This window comes from Mus pahari, chromosome 6 (assembly GCF_900095145.1).
Source record: "Mus pahari chromosome 6, PAHARI_EIJ_v1.1, whole genome shotgun sequence".
In the NCBI taxonomy this organism is placed as follows: domain Eukaryota; kingdom Metazoa; phylum Chordata; class Mammalia; order Rodentia; family Muridae; genus Mus; species Mus pahari.
In genome coordinates this window covers 40,249,787-40,277,270 of record NC_034595.1, presented here as the reverse complement: position 1 = coordinate 40,277,270, position 27,484 = coordinate 40,249,787, and the positions used below count along the sequence as shown (strand labels likewise).

Here is a 27,484-nt window from a genome sequence, read left to right as displayed (position 1 = left end):
TGTGTTCTCACCACCCGGTCCTCACTGCTGCTAACCAGCAGAGTACTCTTCCTGTGTTCTCACCACCGTGTCCTCACTGCTGCTAACCAGCAGAGCACTCTTCCTGTGTTCTCACCACCGTGTCCTCACTGCTGCTAACCAGCAGAGCACTCTTCCTGTTCAGACCACTCTGACTTAGAAGAAAGAAATGAGTTAAATGGTCTCAATGCACTCTGCTTGAATAACAGGAAAAAAATGCTGATTATGTAAGGACAAACCCAGTAGATGCAAAATCTGGAAGATGGTCTAGGTCAAAGGCATTTCTCTACCACGAATATACAAACATCAAAACCAACACATAAAAACCACTTCACAAAGTAATCCACACCAAAATTTCAATAATGTTAAGTATAAGCAATTCAAAAGTATAAGCTTTTCCAACCTTAAGAACAGAAAATGAATGAGCCCAACATGCAATTGCTGGGGATTTTAGACTTAACTCTTGATCAAACACCTTGTAGGCTCTGGACAAAATAAGACTGAGTACCCAGGTATTACAGCCAGAAACAAAGACAATGGTTGTACTATATGACCTCAGGTTCACAACTCAAAGTTTTCCCTTAAAGTATTAAGGAATAGATATTTTCTTTTATAGTTATAAAAGAAAAGCCCACACAGAAAAATAAACTTGCAACATCCTACACTGGTTCCACAGTTCATTCAGCAACTATGGACCCAGTGTGTACTTTTGTAGGCAGAGTCCTAGATCTTCAACCTCAGCAATGATGGATGGGATTTTATTCATTGTACAGTATTTGAAATGGTGGGGACTGGGGCTAGAGAAACAAGTCAGCAGTGACAAGCATTTCCTGCTATTCTAGAGGACAAAAATTAGAGGCCCAGAACCTATGCTTGGTGGCTCACATCCATCTGTAACTTCAGCTCCCAGGAATCCAACACCGTTTTCTGGTCTCTGAAGATACACAAATATATGTGGCACACGTGGTAAATGCACACACATGTGGAACACACATACATATAAATAGAATAAATCTTTAACATGACGAGAAGTATTTTCTGATACTTCTATTTAATCACCTGACCTGAAACACACACAGGACTGTTACAGAATATTGAGGTATGGTAGTTTATTAGAGGCACTACATGGGACATTCACCAAAATACTCTAAAGCTCTTTGAAAGGAGAAAAGTAATGGTGAGAAAAAGAGACAGAAGCTTATAAAAGTAAAGACATAAGTGTAATTTTTATTGTTTGACTATTTCACTCTAAGAGGAGCTAGGAAGCAATGCCAAGCAGCGCCAGAGGGACCTTACTTGTAGTGCAAAGATTCCCAGGAGGGTTTCAGGCTGTTAAATGATAAACACGACCTCGTAAAACTGCAAAAGCACATCCTGCCTCTATAAGTTTTAATGCTTATACTTTTTAACTTAAAACATTTAAACTAATGGTTATATTATACACTATTGTTTTAGAAACAGTACTTTTAACATAAAATATGCTTTTAAGATCTTGACAATTCTCTTAATAAAAACATAATCTCCTGTTACATAAACTAATTGTAAAAATGAAGGATTAATTTGAAAAGCAGTCATCATATCATACACCTTTCCTGAACAATCAGCTTCTTGGGGTTCTAAACACGTACCTCATATTCAACTGTATTGACTGTTAAGGAAGGAAGCAAAGAGAAGAGTTCACTCAGGGTCTTCAATATGAGTGGTCTCATGTCACAGCTCAGCTTTGGAGAGAGAGCATTCCAAGTGGAGCGGATACAGACAACCTATGAAACAAATGTAAAAAGTCAACAACCACGAAAACTCAAACGCCTATGAAGTCCTCAGTTAGAATTATTACAAGCTAGGCATAGTGGTTCAGTCATGTAATTCCAGTTTCTTTGGAAGTCTAGGTGGTAGGATTCCAAGTCAAGTCTATAATTGCTGCAAGACAGATTCCAAGGCCAGCCTGGGCAATGTAGCAAGAACCTGTCTCAAAACATAAATAAAAATGAAAGAAGAAAGGAGGGGAGGGGAGGGGAGGGGAGGGGAGGGGAGGTCACTAGGGAGAGTTCAGTGAGAGTAGTCCTTAGCAGAGAAGAGGCATGGGCTCAATCCCCAGTACTGCACAGAGTGGCAGAAAGTATTCCATGCCAATATAAGAAGGAAGAAATAAGGACATTCCCAGGAGGAAATGCAGAGACTGAAGGAATGGCCATCCAGAGACTGCCCTACCTGGGGATCCATCCCATATACAGACACCAAACCCAGACACTATTGTGGATGCCAACAAGTGCTTGCTGACAGGAGTCTGACAAATACAGAGGCAGATACTCACAGCCAATCATTGGATTGAGCACAGGGCCCCCAATGGAGAATTTAGAGAAAGGACTGAAGGAGCTGAAAGGGTTTTCAAGCCCATAGGAAGAACAACAATATCAACCAACCAGAGCTCCAAAGGTCTAAACCACCAACCAAAGAGTACACATAGAGGAACCAATGGCTCCTGCTGCATATGTAGCAGAGAATGGCCTTGTTGGACATCAATGGGAGGAGAGGCCATTGGTCCTGTGAAGGTTCTATGCCCCAGTATAGGAGACTGCTATAGGTACACATATGTATATAGGGAGGTGGGGGTAGGTGGTTGGGTGGGTGGGTGGGCACCCTCATAGAAGTGTGTGGGGGGATATGATAGGGAGTTTCACTGAGGGGAGGTGAGGGGAACCAAGAAAGGGGATCGCATTTGAAATGTAAATAAATAAAATATCCAATAAAAAAGGAAAAAAAAAGAAAATAGCTTAAGTATGAAAAGTTGATATTTATTGATATTCAGTGTTTATGCTAATCAAGACACTTATCCAAGTGGTCTATACATTAACTCATATGTCTTAACTAATAAACAACTTCTGAAAAGAGAGAACAATATGATAAAAAAGATAAGATTTTATAAGGTAGTCGCCATAAAGAGAAGGTTCTAGATCAATTTAAATGGTGGAAAATGCAACTTGCCTCACAAAATTGTTTTTTAACAACTATGCTTCATTACCAAACAATTCCTGTTATGGTTTAAATATCAGGCATCCCACCAACCACTCATCAAAGCTTGATGTGCAGCTCATAAAATTCTTGGAGAGTGAAGTGCCTGAGCGTGCTAAGCACATCAATGAGTTAAGCCATTCGGAAGTACAACTGAATAGGTTTCTAAGAGGTGGCAACATCAGAGAAAGTGGGTCAACTAGGGTATGCTCATGAAGGTGTATCTTGTCTTTGGTGGTTTCCCTCCCCCCTCCCACACTGAGGTTGGAGCATCTGCAGGTGGAAGGCAAAGCAAAGCGCCTCCCTTAAGGTAACCTTCTTGGGTATTTGTCACAATAATGACAGTATCACACATGTTCTCTCTCTCTCTCTCTCTCTCTCTCTCTCACACACACACACACACACACACACATATGTCAACTCCAACTTTATATGTGTGTATATACATATGTGTGCCTATTTTTTTTTAACATGTACTTCCAGAAATATACCAAAAAAGGTACAAAGGTAAGATAAAAGTAAAATATCCCATCCAGAAAATTGGGAATGGGGATAATACATATGATTCAAAAACTTCTCAACTAATATTGCCTTAGAAAAAATGTTAAGGAGATAAGATAATTTGATTGTAAATAATTCAAGTATTTCTAAAGTATTTTTGGATTAAGAGGCTGCAAGGTGTTAACTCTGGAGGCAAACACAAATGTTACATCACTTGTCCCAATTTCTTTAAACCAGTGTTCCTAGTCATTACAAAATCTGATTTTACAGTTATTCAAATGTCTTCCTAATGTTAATTTGAGCTGTAACAGATGATTATTTCCACTGATAGATATTTTATTAAAATTTTAAGACACGACAAGAAAAGTGCCAACAAAGGACCAACTAGAGTTTAACCAGGATTAATTTTGCTAAAATGCCCATCTCTTCTGTTGCACCGCAATTAATATATACAACTTATCTCTATCTACAAAATAAATTATTTAGGAAAAGCTACATGAAGTCATAATTGCAGAAATGTCAAAGACACACGAATAATATATGCTTAAAAGATACAGATTAAGAAATCTACACCCCCATCCAAGGAAAAGAAATGGCTGGAAAAATAGCAGAAAAACTGGGATTTATGGGTTTTGCTCTAATTTCTTCTTTCACTGAAACACCAGAAAGGGAGAAAGAAAGAAAGAAAGAAAGAAAGAAAGAAAGAAAGAAAGAAAGAAAGAAAGAAAGAAAGAAAGAAAGAAAGAAAGAAAGAAGAGAGAAAGAGAAAAAGAGAGAAAGAGGGAAAGAAAAAGAGAGAAAGAAAAGAAAGAAAGAGGAAAAGGAAAAGGAAAAGGAAAGGAAAGAAAAGAAAGAAAAGAAAAGAAAAGAAAAGAAAAGAAAAGAAAAGAAAAGAAAAGAAAAGAAAAGAAAAGATGTCCTCTGCTTTGGAATCTACTATATGCTCTGAATCTGACAAATATATACCAAAAAGGGAATGCTATGGGCAAGACATGAGAACAAGCACACTTCCAAAAATACAACTGTGGCATTGCAAATTATCAGTGTTTCAAAATATTAATTAATACTAATTTTAAAAGATATAAATCCTTAACAGATACCCACAAAGCCACATGCACATATCTGAAGCAGTACACAAAACCAGAAGGAAACACTATATAAAACGTAGTTCAGTCCACTGAAGAATTTATCAAGCCATATTAGAAAGGAAGTGAAACATGTGATTCCAAGTTATCTGGCACAACTAGAATTATGTTGGACATAAAAGAGCTGAAAGAGGAATCTAAGAAGGAAAGAAATGTCAGGGGGTAGGAATCCTGCCATTGAGTGTCAAGAGATGGTGAGGCTTGACAGCAACCTGAAGAAGAAATGGGGGGGAAGTCACGCAGATGCACAAGATAGCAAGCCAACCATGAAGATCCATGTGCTGGCACAAAAGGTATGTATGCTGGGAAAGCAGGTGGGCCGCAGAATTCCTAGAACAAAGGTTTTGGACCAAAGTTTAAGAAACAAATAAATCACCAGAGACTTCAGAGTTCAGGGACACACAAAGTGTTATTCCTTAACATTACTGTGACTCAGCTAAAGCTCACGTGGTAATCTGATAGCCCAAGTCAAGGTAGGCACCTGCATTCCCTTCTCTTCTCCTGTCTATTTCTAATCGCTCCCAGAGAGAAAGGGGCTGCTCAGTACACTCCCAGATTGTCCCTGCTCACCCCTTACCTTAAATGCCTACCCTACCTAACACCAATCTTGGTTATTTCAAGATCTGTTTTAAATCACACTTCCTCAATAAGGTTTTCTCTTAAAATTCAAGTCCTCTTTTTTGTCCTCCTTTCCCCCCTTCAACTTCTAACACTGAAATTGCTGGGCCTCTCAGTTTAGCATTTAATTATACACTTGTTTGCTATTTCTGTGGATGGAAACTGTCTTTTCAACTCGATATTAATGTGTTAAAAGACAATGACCACGTAGCCTGGTTCTTGTCCTTCACTGACCTGACACAGTTGTATGCAAGATATTGGTCTTCATCAAGTCCTAAAGGAAACACAACACTGAGGGGCAGAAATAAAGACCTAAGGGTGAGAACAAAGAATTAAAAGAACTGGGGTGACCACTTGGAGCTGGATAAGCAAGTGGTGTATCTCTCCCTGGCGAAGACTATTTCTCCTACTCTCGGCATTCCTCAGATGCCAGGAGTTCTTTGTGTAGGGTTGACTTTGTGTGCCATCATGTTAGCAGATCTCTTGGTGCTGGCATAGTCATTTCATGTTTAGGCAATCAAGTCAGTGAGATTATGTGGGTGTTTTCTTTGACATTCTAGGAGACACAATCTCACAGCAAACTTCCTGCTCCTCCTCTTAGACTCTCATTACCCTCTTCTGCAGTGATGTCTGAGTGTTAGGTGTGGGAATTATTTGATATTTTTGTATTTAGGAATACATATGTATAAAAATATGCATATGCATATGTAACAATAACTAATGAAAAAAGAGAGATGCCATGAATTTGAAAGAGCAAGAATGGGTGTATGAGAAAGTTTGGAGCGAGCAAAAGGAAGGGTAAGTAATATAATTATATTATAATCTCAAAATATAAAATAATTAAAAAATTTAAATCTTAAAACAAACAAACAAGCAAATCTAAGAATTCCAAATAAGGATGATTAAAGCAATCATCTCTTTAATTCATTAAAAAAAGAACTCGGGACATGAGCTAGAAACTGAGATGCCTTGGACCTCACAATCTGGGTCAAAACCAAACAACACAGAAGGAAACTAGAAAGAGGGCACATTCATCAGAAGTATGACCTGGGTGAACTGATAAAAATGAGATATCCTCGATGTGTCTGACTAGGATTCATGAAAAGATGTAACAGAGAACCATCCTACAGACAAGAGGGAAGAATGTGTTCACGTATAACGTTGCTCAGACAATGGCTGCCACTCAAATGGTTCTACAAACCCATCCACCATGAAAAGGTAGGCCTCACACTGCAACAACACGTTGATGAACTAGCAGGATCAGCAAAAATCTAGACATCAATTATAGAAGCAAAAAGGGAACCCATCCTCTCTGAGTGTGGAGGAAGAATATTCACAGCTTTGGGGAGAATTTTTTAAATTTTCTCTTCTACCTAAAAAGTTTTATAAATGATGCCTTAAAGGCTACTCGACTCATGAACTAGGAGCAAATGTTCTAGAATCCTGACATAAAGCAGGGCTTTGCATGTAAGCAATGTATACCCACAAACAAGGGTAGAAAAGCCTCTGGCAAAGCAGCTTTCCCTAGCCTTCTGACCTTCCCAAACTGAACCATTCTTGATTAGACATGACAGACCTTGCCTCGAGACTACTTGGCAGCAGCCTAATAATCCATGCTATATGGCGCTACTTGAACCTTGCAGATATGATCCTCTCGGTTGGCTAACCTGTCAAGCTGTTTCAGATTAGTCTGGCTTTTGCTGGTTTATTCTGTCTCTGCTGTTCATTAACCCATAACTAATCTGTCTCCAATATAAACTGACTTCTTTTTGCTCTGTGTTTTGTCTTGCTTTGTTCTTGAGACAGGAACTTCCTATGTAGCCTGGTTTGGTCCTGAACTCGTGGTAATCTTCCTGCCTCAGCTTCCCAAATGCTGAAATTATAGTCCTGAGTCACAATTACTACCCAAAATGACTTCTTTTAATTGATATAATATGTAGTTGGGTTTAGAGTGGGGGAAATCTAGGAAGAGAATACAAAATGGCAGAAATAAATAGGTATATACTTGCTTGTGACCTAACAACTTCTTTTAAAATAGTCATATGCAAATAGGAGATATGAAATTCATCCTAGTGAAGATGAAGACTAGGAACTGAGAAACCCACTTAAAGACCTGGAAGGACCGTCCTGGTTTAGAGGGTGGATTCGAAACCCAGAGGCCAGGGAGTGTGGCATCAGAAATGGCAGAGAGCTGGGGCACCTGAAGCACTCTGGAAGAAATATGAAATGCATACCCCCAAAATTCTTCATGTAACTATAAAAAGAGGACCACCTAAAAATGAGTTCACAATGATGCTGTTTACAATCCAATGGAAGACTAGGACATAAGGGAAAAGAAGTGGAAAAATTTAAAAATAATAATCTGAAGGTTTTGGAGTTTAAAAACTTGAAGAATAGAGGGCCAGCTAGATGGCTTAGTTGGGTGCCATTTGTCCCATGGAGCCTCAAAATATTAGTTGGAGCTCCTTAATCCAATTAAAGAAGGAAAACACATCCAAGATCCACAAATTTTCCCTCTGACCTCCACATATGCACTATGACATGTGCACACACACACACACACACACACACACACACACACACATACACAACAACCAATAATAATAATTAATAATAATACCTAATAATTAATAATAATAATAAATGTTTTCATTACAACTGATGGTCACACACACACACACACACACACACACACACACACACACACACATATCTATAATCACAGAACCTAGGAGATGGAAACAGGAGGATCATAAGTTTAAGGTTCTCTGTCCAGTTCAGTGGGGCATCTGATGTCAGCCTAGGCTACATGGGACCTTTTCTTTAAAAGAAAAAAATTTAAAAAGATGTGGGTTGGTAAGACATCTTAGAGGGTAAAGGCACCTGCTGTTAATCTCTGACAGACTTAGTTTAACATCCAGGATCCGCAAGATAGAAAAAGAGAACAAATAATCAGACATTGTCTTCTGACCTTAAAACCCATGCCATAGCATGTGCACTAACTCATATACATGCATACACACATACATGCACACAAAATAAATAAAATATAATAAATATTTACAATAATCATGGGCATCATTAATCCAACAGTCAGCTATCCTAACTCCAACCCATGTAAATAAACGTTATAAAGGTAAAAGTATAAATATAAAGGTGAATGTTAGTACTATACTTTGGAAATTAATCAGCTCCCATGCATCCAATGTCATAGGAACTGCCTCCAGATTAGGGCAGTTGGGAAGTTTCCAGTTAGTAATCCTGTTCTCAGAGTGGGATATGGGGGCCTGGTCTCTTCCTCCTTCACCTAGTCACTCCTGTTCCATGAGAGGAAAAGACTGTCTCCATCACATCGCCCCCAACAAGATGTTCCTTGTTATAGACGCAAAAGCAAAACAAGTCAGCCATGAACTAAATACTCCATGAGTCTGAAGAAAAATAAAACTCTTTTCTTCTAAGTTGATTATCTATAGTATGCAATACTGCAACAGAAAGTTACACCCCCCCCCAAAAAAAAAAAGTGCTGAGCAAGATTTACAAATAGAGTTTAATCTTAGAATGACCCTGGTTGGCTTCAGGGCTAAGACAGTGAAAACTTCAGTCTAGGATATAAAGTATACTGTTTACATCAGAAAGAGGTGCTCAACAAGAGGATGAGGGCTTGTGAAGACAGAGTAACCAACCTGAAAGTGCTCTGAATGGTCAGCACGTGAACAACAAGAATAAGCAACAATATCAGCAATAATATTACAATTGTAGCAATTTTCATTGATATAGCAAATGGAGAAATGAATATATGGATATAGGAGGAGAACAGCCCTTCCTTATAAAAGAATCCTAACTGATCAATGTAGAAGCAATAAAAACAAAACTGCCAAGAGACAAATACCACAGGACTCACTGTCGGAGTGGCACCTACTGATAGGTACCAAATTTGGTGCACAAGCTTGAGAAGCAAGACAATTGCATAGTATCAAAGCAATTATAAATGCAAGATGGTCATTACAGTAGAGAAATGTGGCATAAATCACCTTTAACACGGGAACAATGTCTATATTAACAGTAATAAAATATACAACACATTTCCCATGGCATGGCACATTAAGACAAGAACATTAGTTCTGAAATATTCCTGCCAAATAATGAGGAGTCATGACATATGCCTAAATTGGGGAACATGTTCCCAAATAAATGGCCAGGAACTTTAAAATATCAGGATCACAGAAGCCAATGGAATAGAAGCACCAAGAAAGCTTGGAGAAGAGTTAGGAAATGTGAAAGCTAAACTCCATGTGGACTCCTGGGATGGGGAGGAGAACAGGAGTGGGGAGTGGCAGCTGAATAACATGGTACCTATAATTAAGTGACATCAGTAAGCAGTTCAGATAAGGAGCCTGGATTGGAAATGGACAAGAATTCAACATTTTGCATTAGTTATAATGAGAACTTTTTAAAGGAAATCATCTATATACCCACATACAATTGCCCCAGGTAAGTAATTTTCAGCACACCCACAGTTCCCTGAGCACCAAAGTCGGTGTGAAACCATCTTGTCACCCTTCCTCCAATCACTGTTCACTCTTACATTTGACTTTCCCTGTAAGTGGAAGCCAAGAGCATGTGTTCTTTTATAGCTGGCTTCTTTTATTTAGGATGCAGTTTTCAAGGTCTATCATGTTGCATCATGTATTAGCACTTTTAACTGAATATCGCTCGGCTCTACTTAATATAGTTTCCATATTATCTTTTAACTTCTCCATAGCATTTTGACACTAAAGGTTATAAAAAGAACAGAAAAGAAGCACCAAAGAAATAGTGCCTAAGAATATCCAAAGTCAATAAAAACATAATCTTCTAGCTTCCCTCTTAAGATAAAAGGTTGCTGCTGCTGCTGCTGCTGCTGCTAAAACTAAGATGGAAACAAAGAGACCATCTTCAAGTTAAACAGAAGAAAACTCATACTACTTATCAAGGAGCAGCTTAAAACAATGGACTTTTCAAAGTTAACAAACCAGACGATTGTGAAATAAAATCATAAGTGGAAGTCCCATTCAGAAGTGCTAAATCCACCATTCAATAGTAAGGGGTAAACAAGAAAAAGGTAAGTATATAAAATCAAGCCAGGCACCATACCTATGAACCACAAGCAGAAAGCAAGTTAAGACCTAAATACAAATGGCTCAATGTCTCATTGAGTTTGGTCTGAGAAGTGATTCATCCCATACTAAGTGCTTTCATTATGCATATTATATTGCTAAGGAAAAATAATACTTTTCTTGTGTTCGTCTTCTACAAACAATTGCAGCAATACTGAGAGTAAAGATTAAGGAGACTGTGAAGTGAGATGCAGAAGGAACACAGGATTAGAGGAGGGGACCCCAGGCTTTCCCATTTCATAGCTGTGTGACTATGGCAAAGCCATTAATCTCTCTGTCTGTTTCCCCAGCTGCAAAATGGAAACAATACTAGTAACACCTGCTCTTTGGATAGTGTGAGGGCGACAGTAACGGCTGCACTGAGACAACTGCATACAAATGTGCTTCGCGGGATGAAAAAGATGGTTACTGCTGTTATATAACCAATGGGGAGAACCAACAAACCCCAGGAGCATAGGAGCTTTCGCTCTTAATTCCTGTGCTAAAAAATTACTTTGTTCCTGCACGGAGAACAGAGCGCTATCTCCTAATCTTGCTTTCAAAAGCTATTTCTAGAAATTCCTGAGAGCAGCCTACTCTTTTTGTCCTGATTCTTTACTCCAACAGAGAGAAAGCTTTATAAAAACCTTTAGACTATGAAAAATGCCTTGTGTGCCCTTTTCATAATGAAGGTAAAAGAAACTGCCTTTACAATTAAAGGACTCAAGCCATCATCACATAGTGAAGCCCTCTTAAGCCAATTCAGCACACACAATTCATAAAACAGGATGCTTCTGTTACCAAAGTACAATAAGCAGGGATAAGAGGAAGCGAAAGACACACAATCGATAGCACGGAAACAATGAGGGGAAAGCACTCTGTCTCACCCCAATAATATGGGCTTAAAGGTTATAAATATTTTTTAAATGGCTAACAGGAGTTTATTTATGCAATTTCAGTGCTTTACTGTGTGAGACTAGGTAATGAGGAAGGCAGGGTTGTAGGAAAAGAAACACAAATGAGTACAAATGCAGAGTGGCTTCCTAAGTCTCTCACAGTCTCTCTTACATCTGTTAAACCTTTGTTCTGCTCATGGCAAAGAACACAGACGCACATTTCTAAATCCCACCGTGACAACTGATGAAATGTTATTTGCTTCTTCGATAGTCTATTAACAAGTCCCATTTCCAAAGATACTCAGAGAAACAACTCAGCATTTTGAAGTGCACCTTTAAAGCATTCTGATACCTGAAGAGGTGGGAAAGTGTGCAGGTTACACAAGCAATTGCTGAGAGTGTTTCATGGAACAGACTAATCAATGCAAGGGGTCCCAGCTCAGGGGCCAGGCAGACTTCTTTTGATTTATTTATTCACTCATATATTTTATTCCTCCTTTCTCTCTGCCCTTCTCTCTGTCCCTTCTCATCCACTCTTCCTCTAAGGGCAGGCCTCCTAAAAAATATCAACCAAACATGGCACATCAATTTGCAATAAGATCACTCATATTAATGCTGAATAAGGCAACTCAATAGGAGGACAAGGGTCCTTGGAGCAGGCAAAAGCATCAGAAACGGTCTCCACTCCCTGTTAGGAATCCCACAAAAACACCAACTTACACAACTATTACACAGAACTCAGCCAGGCAGATTTTAATCAGGTTTCTTTTCTATTCCTCAGAGTGAGAAACTGCAGTTTTCCTGAAACACATTCCTGTAAGGAACAAATGCTTCTCATATACTCTCAGCTGACTTCTCTGCAGGAGCACTTCAGTGGTACTAGATTCTATTGGAACTCATTATCTTGGTACATACTCTTTTGATACAAAACCCACGGTAAAAATGTGTTCGTGTGTGTGTGTGCGTGTGTGTGTGTGTGTGTGTGTGTGTGTGCGCGCTATTGAGAGTCATGTCACAGTGCACATGTAGAGGTTAGAGGGTAACTTTGGGGACCTGGTTCTCTCCTCCGACCTTGCTGAGTGTGGGCCTCTCCGATTGCTGCTGCTCTCTACACTCCAGGCTAGCTGGCCCTCAAGCTTCCAGAAGATTCTCCTGTCACTGCTTCCCAGCTCACTTCAGGAATTCTGGGGTTACAAATGCAATTCAGCACTTCTTGCTTTTTGTGGGATACAGGGATAAAGCTGAGATCATCAGGCTTGCAATGCAAGCCCTATAACCTGCAAAGCCACCTCCTCACCCTGATTTTTAAGGCCGTCTCCTCTTCCTTGTCTTTTTCTTAAATGAAGGTAAGGCTCCAAGGTGACAAAGGAAAATAGAAATTTAATCAATATATCTTAAGAACTACGTAACCACATCCCCAAAAGAACCCAAACACAACTACAATAAGGTTGTCCAGAAGATAAAGAATTGAAAGCATTGGAAATTAAGTATTTACTAGCAAAAGAACAAAGTACCATCCACTTACATTTGGCCATGATGGCAGGCACATGCCTATAAATCCAAAAATCTCTAGGGATTGACATGGGAAGACTATGAGTTAAAGACCAATTTAAGCTATTTTTAAGAACATATCCACACTCCCCTGAAAAATGCCAAGCAATTTAAATATCATTCACTTCAGTTTTAAAATAGACTACAATGAACACACACATTGAGAAGTACGGTCTGAATTTTCATACTGAAAACTGATATGCTATGTGCAACAAATATTTGATAAGTTAAGTAGTTACTTCAGAGCCTGCAAAGATACTGTAGGAAAAAAATTACATATTGAAAAGATGGTGCTCCAATATATCTTCGCCTAATGGAAGTGGTTCTTCCATCCCATCTATACACACACAGATCTAATGCTAGGAGTAGCTGACTTACACAGATAGTGTTATCTATAACTCCCTAATAAGAAGGAAACAACCAATGAACCTTCCAGTAGATACAATCTCATCCTTAGGAAGATTGATTTAAGAACAAAATCTATTGCCTACTAGGACCTGAGGAGGGAAATTAACAGGTTTCTTTGGAAATTGATTTTTTCATCAGCTTGAAAAATCCAAAGACTCAAAATAAAAATGATTCTACAACTAAAGTTTTACAAACGTAAACATGTTTTTTCCGTCCAGCACAACATTTCTCCATAAATTGTTGAGGAATAAATGAAGGACTGACTACCATCTATCATATGGCTTTTGCTGGAAGGGAAAGAAGGTTAATATTTCATAATTAAAAGAAAGAGAACTTGAACAATATCAACAACAAAGCAAAATTAAAAAAATTAAAAATGGACTCAACCAACAAACTACTCCATATGTACAAATCCCAGCACAGAAACTGAAACAATAAGAAAATCCAAGACAACATGTCTTCTCCACAAGTTATACACTATGTTTGCATAGCAATAGGGATACTACAATAGATGGAAGTTGTTCATGATAAAAAATAAGATAGGAAGTTTTGGCCTTAAATGGGAGCATGTATAGTTCATTAATGTAACAGAGTAGGCTATATAAGCTCAAAATTAGGTATGTGGACAGATGTAGCTTTATACATTTGCGCAAGTTTTTTTAATCATTTCAACTTCTCAGTGAATTGCAAAGAAAATTCACTGGCTATAAAGGAGGATGAGAGGCTATTTGAAATCTGAAGAGACAAATTTCTCTTCAAGGGAGTACAAAAAAAAAAAACTAAAAAAACTAAAATTAAAACTAAAACTAAAAAAGAAAAAAAAAAAAAAAAGGTAATTTAGCAGAGGACTGCCTGGTCTGGCCTCAGGGAGAAGATGTCTCAAACCCTTGAGATACTTGAGGACCCAGGGAATGGAAAGGTCTGGCGTGGAAGGGGAGTCAGGGGAACATCCTCTTGGAGACAGGAGGAAAGAGGAGGAATAAGATGAGGAACTGTGGCGGGGGGGGGCGTGGATTGTACGTACATGCATACATACATACATACATACATACATATATAAGGGGGGAAAAAAGAGCCACACATTGACCAATATTACTGTCAAGGCTACTATACTCTGATCCTATAGCATAAAACCAGCTCAAAACACTATATATACAAATGGGCATGCCTATAATTCAAAAGAATCTTATTTATAAAACAGATAGTGGGCTGGATTGGGCCAGGTAGCCATAGTTCACTAATCCCTGGAACTCAAATATCTGGCTGTTATTTAGAGACAATTTCACAGCTGAAGTAGATGGATGTTCTGAAAGTACCACATGCATGACTAGTCTCTCCACTGGGGAAGAGACCTGGGTATAATGCAGTGTCTGATTCATTAGATGTGGTGAAAGCCTGGGCGTCCTGATTTATAATCAGCTACGGGTAATAGTAATTCCTAATGAGAAAGGATGTGTATTTCTCAGACTTTAAGGCCAGCTTGGTACACACTGAGAGTTCCGAGCTAGCAAGGGCTACCTAATAACAACTGTTTCAAACATGTAAAAGCTAATGAACAAGAAGGGGAACAGAAGAGGGAGGGAGGGAAGGGGGAGGAGGGGGGAGGGAGGTAGAGAAGGAAGGAAAGAAGGAAGGAAGGAAGGAAGGAAGGAAGGAAGGAAGGAAGGAAGTAGCTAAACTATATGTTGAGTTAAAAAATACTAAACTGCATAGCATTTGAAATGTAAATGAAAATATCTAATAAAGAAAATACAAAAAAAAAGAAAAAGGAAAAATACTAAACTGCATTAATAGATTATTCTTAGAATTTCAAAATAGGTAGAAAATGACAGGTGAGGCAATAAGCTGTAGACTTTATTTAAAGAATTATAATGGTGGGAAACTGTATGGTTTCTACCCCATACAGAAGTCAATTTGACCACAAATTCTAAAACTCAAACTAAAATTACACTCTTCCACTTACAAGAGGCATGAAGATAATGTCAAAGCTTTTATTCTCATATTGGAATTTAAAGAGAATGGTATAATTTCTAAGCCATTTCTTATAGTCAAACTAGATGTTTAACATGTTAAATATACAAATACAATTAAAAAGTACCACTAAAAGGTTTTAAAATCCCCAAAGTTGTAATAGTTCTATATATTACTTAGCATAACAACATTTTAAATTATTCACAGAGTAAATACTCTATGAAAAAGCTTTCACTGAAGTTGGATGAAATTAAACCCTAAGGAGTAAAACAAGTTAAGAAGAGCTAATATTTTCTTAAGCTCAAAATTCTTTGTCTATTTTTCACCAGTTTGAGGAGTACAAATGGAACCAGGGCCGTGTACCAGATACTAAGCTGGAACACTGGTGAGAGGGATGAGAGAAAACAGTGGTTGTTAGAACATACTTCATACCTCAAGAAGCTCAGAGGTAGCAGCGGCTGATACAGGAACATGCATTACAGAACTCTAGGTGGGAAGTAACTGCATAAGTCACCCATTAGATATGGAGTAAAAAATAAGAAGCGAGTCTATGTCAGCTATGTGTCCATGGAGGAGATAATGTGGACGAGCACTTATGTCCTCAGTATTCCCAAACCTTTGTAATTTTCAATACACCAGTTCAACTGTACAGGAAAAGTGGTTATCACAGCATAAGAGAGCAGTGAGGAATTATTTATGCTCATGCAATTCTGAGAGTCTTGAAAACTTTTCACAAGTTGGCATCTAACATCATGAATTTGAGGGTTGTGACAGACTTATTTGCTAATATATGGTAAATATTGCTAGTTTAATATAAAACTGCTAAAAGAGTCTACTATGTTTATACTGTGAGATAAAATGTCATTGCAAGATCTACAATCATCCATTTTATAAAATATATAAAAAATGCCTAAAAATGCTTAAATGCTTAAATATATATCTATCTTTTCCTTTAAGAACCTTCATTTTCATTCCACTTCCTCACAGTTTTATCCAAAGACATCTTCATGGGTGAAAGCCTGCTATGGATCACTTGTCCAATGTCCCTACCATAAAAATGTGTATACAAATCAAGTCTATTTTTCATTTTCTAGGACCATAAGACTCGGGTGTTTTTTAAACTGAGCTGCACAATGATCACACAATCAAGACATAAATATATTGCAATATTACAAAGTAATCATTAGACAGAAAGGGTACAAATTCAGAAGCGGCAATGACGTCAGTAGAGATGGTGATTTGATTTAAACCTACTTCTTTATATTCTCAGTTTTCTATCACAGGTAACAACAGTGAAGAACCAGAAAGCACTGAGGACAAATAGAGATCTGCATCCTTTTATAAGGTGGAGGGGTAAACTGAGAAAAGAGTCCGTTTAAACTAACCGTGGCTGCCTGCTGCCTATCCCTTAGGAGGCATTCAACCCTGGGCTGCAGAGGTGGTTTAATAGTTAAGAGTGGATACTGCTCTTGCAGAGGTTCTGGGTTCAGTTCCCAGCAGCCATAACAGATGGGTCACAACCAAGTATAACTCCAGCTCCAGGGAATTGTACATGCTCTTGCTTCCATCCATGCCTGTGTACACATGGTATATTTACACTCATGCAGGCACACATTCATACAAATGAATGAATGAATGAATGAATGAATGAATGAATGAATGGATAGTTTTTAGAAGAAAGCCATTTACTCTCATGGGCACAGCAGCATGAAGATCTCTCCTTTAATCAACTGTTCACTGAAAATCATAAATACTGACACCTTACACCCAAGTCTTTTAAGAGCAAAACAAAACCAAGCAGCTCTTAAGCAAATACTAAAAGTTCAAATTTTAATTTCCATGAAAATTCCACACATCTAAGTGAGCCATTAATGCCATGTGAAATTATTCTCAACAACTTACAATACAATACAATTTCAGAAAGTACCAGCAAAACATCTGTGCTACAGCGGTGATGAAGGAGCCTTCTGAGAAAACATGCAGCAGCTGCTAGTAAGCAAGGGAGAAAATGAGAGTCTATCTGCCATGGAAAGGAACATTAAGAAGAGGATGGGAAGAGAGAGGGGGCCACAAGAGGGGCTGTCAGGAACAGGAAAGAAATGAAAACAGGCCTTGGCATTCGGTGGTAAAGGGAGACAGGAGAGCTCTCCATCACTTTCCTCATTTTACTTCCAGGAAAATCCCACTAGCTTCACTATTCCTCCATCCCAATTTAAAAAAAAATAAACTGCTTGTTTATTTTTAACTAATAATCATGTATAGAAAAATGCTTGTTCCCCACCCCAACAATTTTTAATCTAATTGTCTACTTGCCTCCCTCCAAAAAAGGTAAGAGGGCAAATAGTTAATAAAGGTATTTTGAGGATTAAGAAATCATTTATCTAAATGTGTTCTATAAAAGTAACAGTAACAGCAATAACTAAAATAAGTATCTCACAATCTTAAATTCATTAACTATATTATATCCATGTGCTCATTCAATTAGATGCTAAAACAGATGATAAAACAATATGGTGCCCCTGACAAATTGTGAGTTGAAAACAACAGGTGGATTGTGAAGAAGGTTCAGTGGGTAAAGCACTTTCCACAGAAACATGAGGACCAGAATTCCAACCTACAGCATCCATGTAAACACCAGGTGGGTCCGGCAACCCAACCCAACTGTAATCCAGACACTCCAGAGGCAGGGACAGGATCTCAAAAGTAAACAGCATAGACAGACTAGCTGAAACGACAATGACTGGATTCAAGTAAGAAATCCTGACAACAGGGTGAAAAGTGAGAGGAAGACACTCAGTGTCACCTTTTGGACTCCATACATATGTGCCTGCAAACCTATAAAACATTTAAAGCATACATGTACAAGAGTGATCATCACACACAGTAAGGAAAAGTCACAAAAGCATGTATAGCATCCTCATATTCACACTATGTGTGATTTCATTGTATATATAGCATTATAATATTTTTTCTGAATCTCTTATACAATTTGATTTTTCAACTTTGTTGGTTGGAATGAGAAATGTCACCAATTGTCTCAAGCATCGCAAAGTTCTGCGCTCAGTAGGAGCTATTGTTTCTGGGGATTTAGGTGGTACAGCCTTGCTGGAGGAAATACATACAGTTGGGGAATAAGGAACTTTTGAAGTTAAAAACTTGCATCACTTTGGGTTCCAGGTGCGAGTTCTCAGCTCTCTCCTCTAGCTGTCACCCCTTGAAAAACTCACTGCTCTGGAACCATAAGCCCAAATAAACTCTTTCTTCTATACACTGCCTAGGTCATGGTATCTTATCACAGCAACGGAAAAGTAGCTAAGGCAGAAGTTAGTACCAAGAGGCCACAGTGTTGATGTGTACAACCTGACCATATTCATTTTTGTAGAAACGTGGAATATCTGGAACACTGGACTACAAAGGCAGTTGAATGCTATCAGCAGACCATGATGGGTCATCTTATAAGAATCTTGGAAGAGAGTAATGCTAAGAGCCATACAGACTACAGAGGCACTACACAAAAGGGAAACAATGTTTCATAGGGAACAACAGTATTAGAAAGATGGCCAGAGGCTACTTGTGTGGTATTTTGGCAAAGCCTTGTATGCTGTCTGTCCATATCCTAAGAATTTGCTTGAGTCTAAACTTAAAGGCAATGGTCTAATTCCTTTGACAAAGGCTATTTCAAGGCAAAGTAATACTGGATCTCTGCAGCAGTTGTTATAAATGACAATTATGCAGGTTTGCAATTCAAAGGGTGGGTAACACAAAAAAATAGATAAATAGAGCAAGACAGAAACAGAGAGAGATGGATGATACATGCATACATACATACATACATACATACATACATACATACATACAAATAAACATGTGAACTATACAGTTTAAAGAGGAAAAAAAGCAGCGCCCTTTAAGCAAATTGCAGCCAAGCCTGTTCTGGAAGAGATAAAAAGTTCAGTCCCATTGAGGGGAGGCCTTTAGCTGGAGTAGGTACTCTCAGAGCAACCTTCCAACTTGTGAAAGAAAAGGCCTAAGGCATTGTGTGCACCTAGAAAACTGAATAAAATCACTACTTTTATTCAGGTTATTATATGCTTGTGGGGTCAGGAAGCCAGGGTCCATCCTACACTAGAAGCAGAACTTGGCAGTGCCATTCACATGATACTAGCCTTGAGGGCATAAAGAATACAAGAGTAAAGGGGTCATAGAATCTGACTTCATGGCTTCTGAGAGCCAAGCTATGTGTTCCTGGCAGGAGAGCTCCTGGTTGAAGACCCTGAGAGGCCATTACCTAAAGCTATGAAAGAGAAGCCTGGGCTGTATTAGAAATGCCAAGATGTTGGACATGCCAAAGTAATGAAATATCTGCCAAGGAGAACTTCACAAAGGGAGTGGAACCAGTTTAAGAAAAAGATGTAGCTGGGCGTGGTGGCGCACACCTTTAATCCCAGCACTCGGGAGGCAGAGGCAGACGGATTTCTGAGTTTGAGGCCAGCCTGGTCTACAAAATGAGCTCCAGGACAGCCAGGGCTATACAGAGAAACCCTGTCTCGAAAAAAAAAAAAAAAAAGAAAGAAAGAAAGAAAGAAAGAAAGAAAGAAAGAAAGAAAGAAAGAAAGAAAGAAAGAAAGAAAGAAAGAAAGAAAGAAAGAAAGAAAAAGAAAAAGAAAAAGATGTATGTTTCAGGCAGCAAAGCTAGAAGGGCAGAGCCATCTATGTCCTTTAGACAGTGGACATGCAGCCTTAGGATTTGGCCTTTGCGCGGCTGAGTTTCAGTCTTGCGTTTGGTCCATTATTTCCTCACTATTCCTGAATTACTCTTTTTGGTGGTTGCAATGTATATTCTATGCTATTCTATGTTGAAAGCATATCATTTGCTTTTTTTAGGGGGTAACAATTAAGAAATTGCCTTGAGTCTCAAAAGAGACTTGAACTTTGGACTTTGAAGCTTTGTTGAGACTATGAACATGGGCACTTTTGAAGTTGCACTGAATGAATTTTGCATTATGTTATGCTTGTAAGACTACAGAGGCCAGGAAGTAGAATATTGTGGCTTGAGTTATAAAAGCTGCCCATCATCTTGAACATTTTAACACTTGGTTGCTGGCTAGTGGCTGCTAACAGCACTGCCACAGTAAACTCTAACAGTCAGGAATCATGAGCTTAAATCAGTTCCTTCGTGGTCATGGTGTTTTATCACAGCAAAATTAAAATAATTAAAATTTAGTTAAAATAATTTATTTGGTTTCCTATATCTTACATAAGCTTTGGATATGACGTCTAAAACTACTGCAACTTTTTAATTATATCTGGCACAGTGGCCACTCTTTCTTAAGAACTGACATTTAGGGTTTCTCCATCCACCTACATAAATTTTATTTTACAGGGAAACATGAAGTTTTAAAATAGTTATTCATACTTTACAAAACAGTGTTAAATGTCTTCTACCATTCGTGGGAAACAAAGTTCCAATGTTATGTACCATTTTACCGACAGACACATTTATTGCTCCTCCTTCCCAAAAAGTCAAGCCAGGAACTAACAGCTATTCCTATGGCATCAGCCAAGTATCCACTTGCAGGTAACTACATAATCCATAAGCACACACCAGAAAAATACTAGCAGACACACAGACATTCAGACACATACACATATGAACACACTATCTTAAGGTAGGCAAACGGATAAAAGATTGACCTTTTCCTATAAGACAAAAAGAGGAATAGCATCCTGGAAGAGGATGTAACCTGCAACTCCTAGAAAACACTATGCTATGTAAAAGTCATCTTTAAACACCACATATGTGTGGTTCACTTACATAAGATATCCCAAACTGTTAATTCTAGAGTTATAAGAAGTAGGATACTAGTTATATAAGGCTGAAAGTGGGGTACAGACAGTGGTGGATCATTCCAGGGTGACTGCTGAAGAATATGGAGAGTTCTCTGGGGATGATGAAACTGTTCCAAACATAGTTGTTATGGTTGAAGGCCTCTATGGACATAAAAACAGTAATCACTTTGTAAATAAATGGAATGAATTTTATTGTATGTGAATTTCAATAAAGCTTTTTTTCAAAAACTATTCAATTTATAATAACTGCAAGAGAACTGGTATTTTTGAATCAGGGAGATCCAAGTTTGAACCTCACTGTGCAATGTTAAACCAAAGCTCACCACAAGAGCTAAAGAAGTTGACCTCACACTAATAAAGGCAACAATCTGTAAAGACATTATAATCCTAAACAAATATATACCCCTGCAATCCCTAATAGACTGATCATGCAAAAAACAAAAAATGAAAACAGAGTAGTAGAGTTAAATGACATTCCATATCAAGTGAATCTAACAGTTGCAAAACAATCCATACACAACTAGTTATAAATTCTTCTGAGCAGCCCATGGAACATCTACTAAAATAGATAACGTGCTGGGACACAAAACATAGTCTCAACAAATACCAAAAACTGAAATGCCCCTTGTATTTGATCTGACCACAATGAAACGAAGTTTCAAACCAATAGCAATAGATACTACCAATACTGTTTATGGAAAGTTAGCACTTTATTTAATGATGAATAGGTCACTGAACAAATAAAACAGAAAAATCACAAATGCACAGAATGAAATGAAAAGGAAAGGACAATATCTATGCTACACAATGAAGACAGCCCCGAGAGGGAGGCTTATAATTCCAAATACATCAAAAACTCAGAGAGAGCCTGGGGAAGCAAGTCAATGATGTGCCTTACCTGGAGGCCTTAGGAAATATGGACGGACACTATCTCAGAGCAGAAGGCTGGGAGAAATAACATAGATCAGTGCAGAAGCTGATGAAATAGAAACAAGGTGACAATACAAAGAATCAGTGACAGCTGGTTCCTTGAAAAGATTAAGACTGACAACCCTTTACCCAAACAATGGAAGGAAAGTCAGAGGATCCAAGTTAATAAAACAATGGTTTGTAAAAATGAAAGAGTACAACAGAAACCAGTGAAATCCAAGGACATCAGAACCCTACATACCACCAAACTGGAAAACCTAAAGGAAATGAATTTTTATTGTATACGACCTACCAGAAATAAACCAAGAAGACACAAACAATGAGCAGAAATAACTTTCAAAAAACCCAAACAAACAAACAAACAAACAAAAAAGCAAATCTCAGGCCCGGACAGATGTCCCACACAAATTCATCAGACCTGTAAAGGAGATGTAAAAGTAGTATTTCTTAAACTGTGACATAAAATAGAAAAAGGAAAGAAGATAAAGATGCAACAACAACAACGAAACTATACACCAATCTCTCTGGCAAATATAGATGCAAAAGTTCTCTATAAAAGAAAGACTCACAATCCAATTCAAGCAAAAAGTCACCTGCCATGATCAAGTTGCCTTTAGCTAAGAGATACAGGAATGGTTCAACATATATAAATCAATAAATATAATGTTTCACATTAACATGCTCAAGAGCAGAAAAGACATGAGAGAAAACTTTTAACATGACCTGATGTTGGATTTTGTCTCATTCACAATAGATAAAAAGTAGAAATGGCCTGGATGTCTATGAAATGATGAGTGAGTCAGGAAAATATGGTTCGTATATACACTGTAATACTATTAAGCTGTAAAAAAAATATAAAATTATGAAACTTACAAGTAAATGGCTATAACTGGAATTAATCATTATGAGTGAGTTAACCCAAATTAACAAGAGCAAAGAACATATGCTCTCTCTAATATATTGCCCTAACTTTAAATCTTTCAATGCATGGGTTTAAAGTAGAGTGCCTATAGATGTCAGAAAACTAAAGAGTGATCATGGGATAGGGTGGAGCGGGTATTTCAAGGGGAGAGGAAGAACAGAACCCATATGATAGAAAGGGGGAGACTGAAGGGGGAGGACAGATTAAATGGTGAGAAATGTAACAGTGGGTAGAGGAAGGGATGAAAAAGAAATTCTAAACTGCTTTGTAAATGCAATTTAGAAACTCAATATATTAGAGAATTCCTAAAATACATAGTATTCATATATAAGAAAACTGTATGGCCTGGAGAGAAAAGATGGCTCAGCAGTTAAGAGCACTTGTTGTTCTTGCAGAGTACCCAGGCTCTGTTTCCAGAATCCACATGGTGATGCAGAACATTCTCTAACTCAAGTTCCAGTTAATTTGGCAGTCTCGTCTGCCCTCCATGTATAGCAGGCATGTACATTGTGTACATACATGCAGAAAAAATATGCATACACAAAAAATAAGATAAATCTAAACCAAGTATTTAAATGGAGTTCTCCTATATCAGGGATGGAGAATAATGTCTCTTTCAGGAATGTAGGTCAAAAACAAAGGTGTAGTGTCAGATGTGGGTTATCATGTCTTTGTGAGTTGTTCACTAGGTCACAAAGACCTTCAAAACATTACAGGTCATAGACATTGCTCTTAGAATTTGATGACACTGTTATAGGATATCAAAAAATCAAGCTGGTAATGATCTAAAAGCTTTATACCTACTGGCAAGATTTCATAATGCTAAGAGCTGCAGGCCAGCAAGGGCTACATAGTGAGAACCTCAAACACATACACTCAAAATACAAGTGTATGTGTTTGAACGGTGGGAAGAGTCATGAATTTGGGGGAACAAAGTAGTAGGGGAAGAAGATAGGGAGTGAGTTTGAAGAACCTGTCATGCATGTATGAAATTCTCAAACAATAATCATTTTCTATATTTCTTTTACTGAAAATATACCATATATATATTAAATATAAATACTAAATATATTAGTATATATTTAGTATATATTAAATATATATACTAAATATATATATATATATTTTCAGTAAAAGAAATATATATATATATATATATATATATATATATATATATATTCTGATTATGGTTTTCCCTCTTCCACTTCCTCTGAGATCCTCCCCTCCCATCCAAATCTATACGCTTTATGTCTCTCCTTAGAAAACACACAGGGATCAAAAGAATAATAGTAAGATAAAACGAAGCCAAACAAGTCAGAAAAGGACAAAACAAACAAACAGAATAAAAAGAACCAAAGAAAAAGGACAAGAGACACACAGACACACACAACGGACACTTGCACACTGCACACTTGCACACTGAACACCCGTAACATATCATCACAAGTCCTATAAAAAATAAATGAAATAATTCTTAATTTTAAAATATATGATAAATGCTGTGACTAAACACTTTTAAAATCTGCAGTGTGTGTGTGTGTGTGTGTGTGTGTGTGTGTGTGTGTGTGTGTNGTGTGTGTGTGTGTGTGTGTGTGTGTGTGTGTGTGTGTGTGTATGTATGTGTGTGTTCAATGTGGGCTACCTTTACACCAAAACCGTAAAGGTGATAGTCAGGGGTATCATGGAGAAATTTAGGGTAATGATCCCACACTCACAAGTGCATGTGTATGATCTCTACTGTCTCCAGTAAGACACTCCATCACAAGGTGACAGGCCATGTCACACATCCAATGAAGTGGATCCACGGAGGTCCTATGAAAGGTGTCTCCATCAAGTGCAGGAGAGAAAGCAGGGCAAGGAGATAGTGGAGATATATTATCTTCCTGAGACCTCAGCACTGTATCAGGGGATCAATGAGGAAGATCCTGATAAGAAAATGCTAAGGCCTCTGGATGGTGACACTCTCTCCCCATGCAGGGCACTCAGCTTACACCACGTGCTGCTATAGTATTTTCAATGAGTCTGAGGGAAACTGAAAAGCAAATCATTTACTGGGGCTGGAGCAGGGGCTCTGTGCTTAAGAACACACACTGCTCACACAGAGGCTCTAGGTTCAGTTCCCAGCACCCCTGTCAAGAGGCTCACACGTGTCTGCCAGGTCCAGGGAAAATCCAAAGCCTCCGGCCTTGGTCGACATCTGCAATCACCCACGTGCACATTCATGTGCCTGCCCCATACACAAACAACCAACCATTAAACAGAAATAAATCTTGCAAGAGAAATTTGGGTGTTGGCAACTCTTTCTGTAGCGGGTACATTTCGAGCCCATTATTCCATGTGAGCACTGCTAACAATTTCTCAGCGCTGCTATTTTAACAGGAAAACATTCAATATACAAGTGGATGGGTGTGCCTGTGCTGCAATAACACTTCATTTGTAAGCAATAACAAACGGAGATTACAGTCTTTTGGAGTTTGTCTACCTCCAGTTATTTCTAAGACCAGGCATTCAGCTTGCTGGATGTGTCAGCATTCGGTTTTGAAGTCCACCATCAATTTCCTACATTAATCATCACAGTGACAGCCTGAAGAGCCTGGCTAGCTAGCACACTGGCTGCTACCTGGGTCATCCAACAGTGCAGGCTGCACTCTGCAGGAAACCTCCACATTATTACTTGGAAGAGTCACTGACATCAGGTGAAATGCAGTGGCTGAAAAAGCTCATTTTCCCTTTGAGTTCTTTTATGCTCCCTCTGTGTTACAGGATTTTACCTGCTAGAACGTTTTTGGGAACTGGAGCTACTGAGGCCAGTGAAACTGAGCAGGAGGTACCAGGATATTGGATGCTGCATTTACCTAGGTCAGCTCTGTCATTACACTTTAAGAAAGGGAGATGATGGAGATTTGGATGGTTCCTTTAACTCTATTCACCGTAACTTCAAGGGCAGGGAAAAGAGGCAAAAGTAGACAGCAACTTCACACAGGAAGGAAGGACAAAAACGTCTGCACTAACTTGAGTTTCAGCCCTCATAAATATTGCCACAGAGGAGGAGCGTGGCACCTGGGATAAAAACACACATTATCGTAATGATTCCAACAATCTCATTCAAGCCTGGCATCCCTGAGGAACACACTGAGGAGGCTAAGTCCAGAGATGCTCTGATGTCTCCTCCCAATGATACACTCCCATACTACAAGAACATAACTACAAACTTCTGTTGCAAACAACAAGAAACAGCTAAGCTCTCCTGGCATTTTGTCATGCAGCTGACCCTCAGTAGCGTCTAACTAAATCATCAATAATACCCACGGCTAGCATTGGCAGAGGAGACTCAAGTCCTAGGAATACATAACAGAAATTATTAAGAATCCAGGTACAAGGGTCAGGCATGATTTCCAAAGGACACTTATCAAGCATCAAGACACTTAGGAAAAGCTGATAGACCATACAGAAGAATGGACAGGGAAATGCAGCAATCCCAAGTCCTGCGGGCAGAAGGCAAGTCAGGAGGAGGAGATTGCTGGGCTTATAATTATACTCAGTTGGACCAGCAACTTCGAGCTTAGAGAAATATTTGGAATATATGTTAAAGTTTAACTCTAAAGATGAAAACAGCAGCACTGCATACTTAGGGGGAAAAACAGCAACAAAATACCCAATCACAAACTGGTGAATGAACAATACATACACTTTGTAGGAAAGCACATATGCCCGGATACAGATACAAAGACATGAACAGTAAGCATTATAAAATTATACATAGTACATCCTTTGTTACTTCTAAATATTGGCATTATGGCTTACTTTTCATTTCTAAGTTTATTAATTTGTATTTTCTGATTATTTTTTAGATTTATTTATTTTATGTACACACTATAGCTGTCTTCAGACACACCAGAAGAGGACATCAGAACCCATTTCAGATGGTCGTGAGCCACCATGTAGTTGTTGAGAATTGAACTTAGGACCGCTGTAAGAGTAGTCACTGCTCTTAACTGCTGAGCCATCTCTCCAGCCCCGTATTTTCTGATTTTTAAATAACAACCATGTACTACACAACAAAAGAACATTTAAAACTCAACATGCATATTCTACAAAGAAAGTCATTGAAATAATGAGATAATATGGGATGAGAACTTTCATGGGCAATCCAGCTGTCTTATAAATACGTAAATGCTATAGTTTCCTACTAAGCTAGGCCCTCTATTAAACCCAGAACCAGATATAAAGAAGAGAATACATACCTAAACTAGCTCACAGTTCTCAGATATGGTAACAAATATTTACTATCAACTATGATGATCACATAACAGGGTGCCAGGGGGTACACTGGGAGGGACACAAAACTAAAAAGCCAGAAATTTTCACACAGAACAACCAGAAATTCTTCAATAACCCTAGTGGTTGATCCTGGCGTGGTAGTGCCCAGCACTCAGGAGGCAGAGGCAGGTGGATTTCTGAGTTCGAGGCCAGCCTGGTCTACAAAGTGAGTTTCAGTAGTTTCAGGGCTACACAGAGAAACCGAGA

The 27,484-nt window shown here is 38.4% G+C and overlaps 1 protein-coding gene across 3 annotated transcripts in view; it reads right to left on the bottom strand.

Moving 5' to 3' along the window:
* Focad (focadhesin) overlaps positions 1 to 27,484 on the bottom strand; it is a 324,827-nt gene that overhangs the window by 121,630 nt on the left and 175,713 nt on the right. For all 3 annotated transcript variants that reach the window (XM_029539699.1, XM_029539698.1, XM_021199728.2), the window contains one exon: positions 1,647 to 1,781. In XM_029539699.1, coding sequence (XP_029395559.1) covers positions 1,647 to 1,781 — 135 coding nt within the window. The remainder of the gene's footprint in view (positions 1 to 1,646; positions 1,782 to 27,484) is intronic.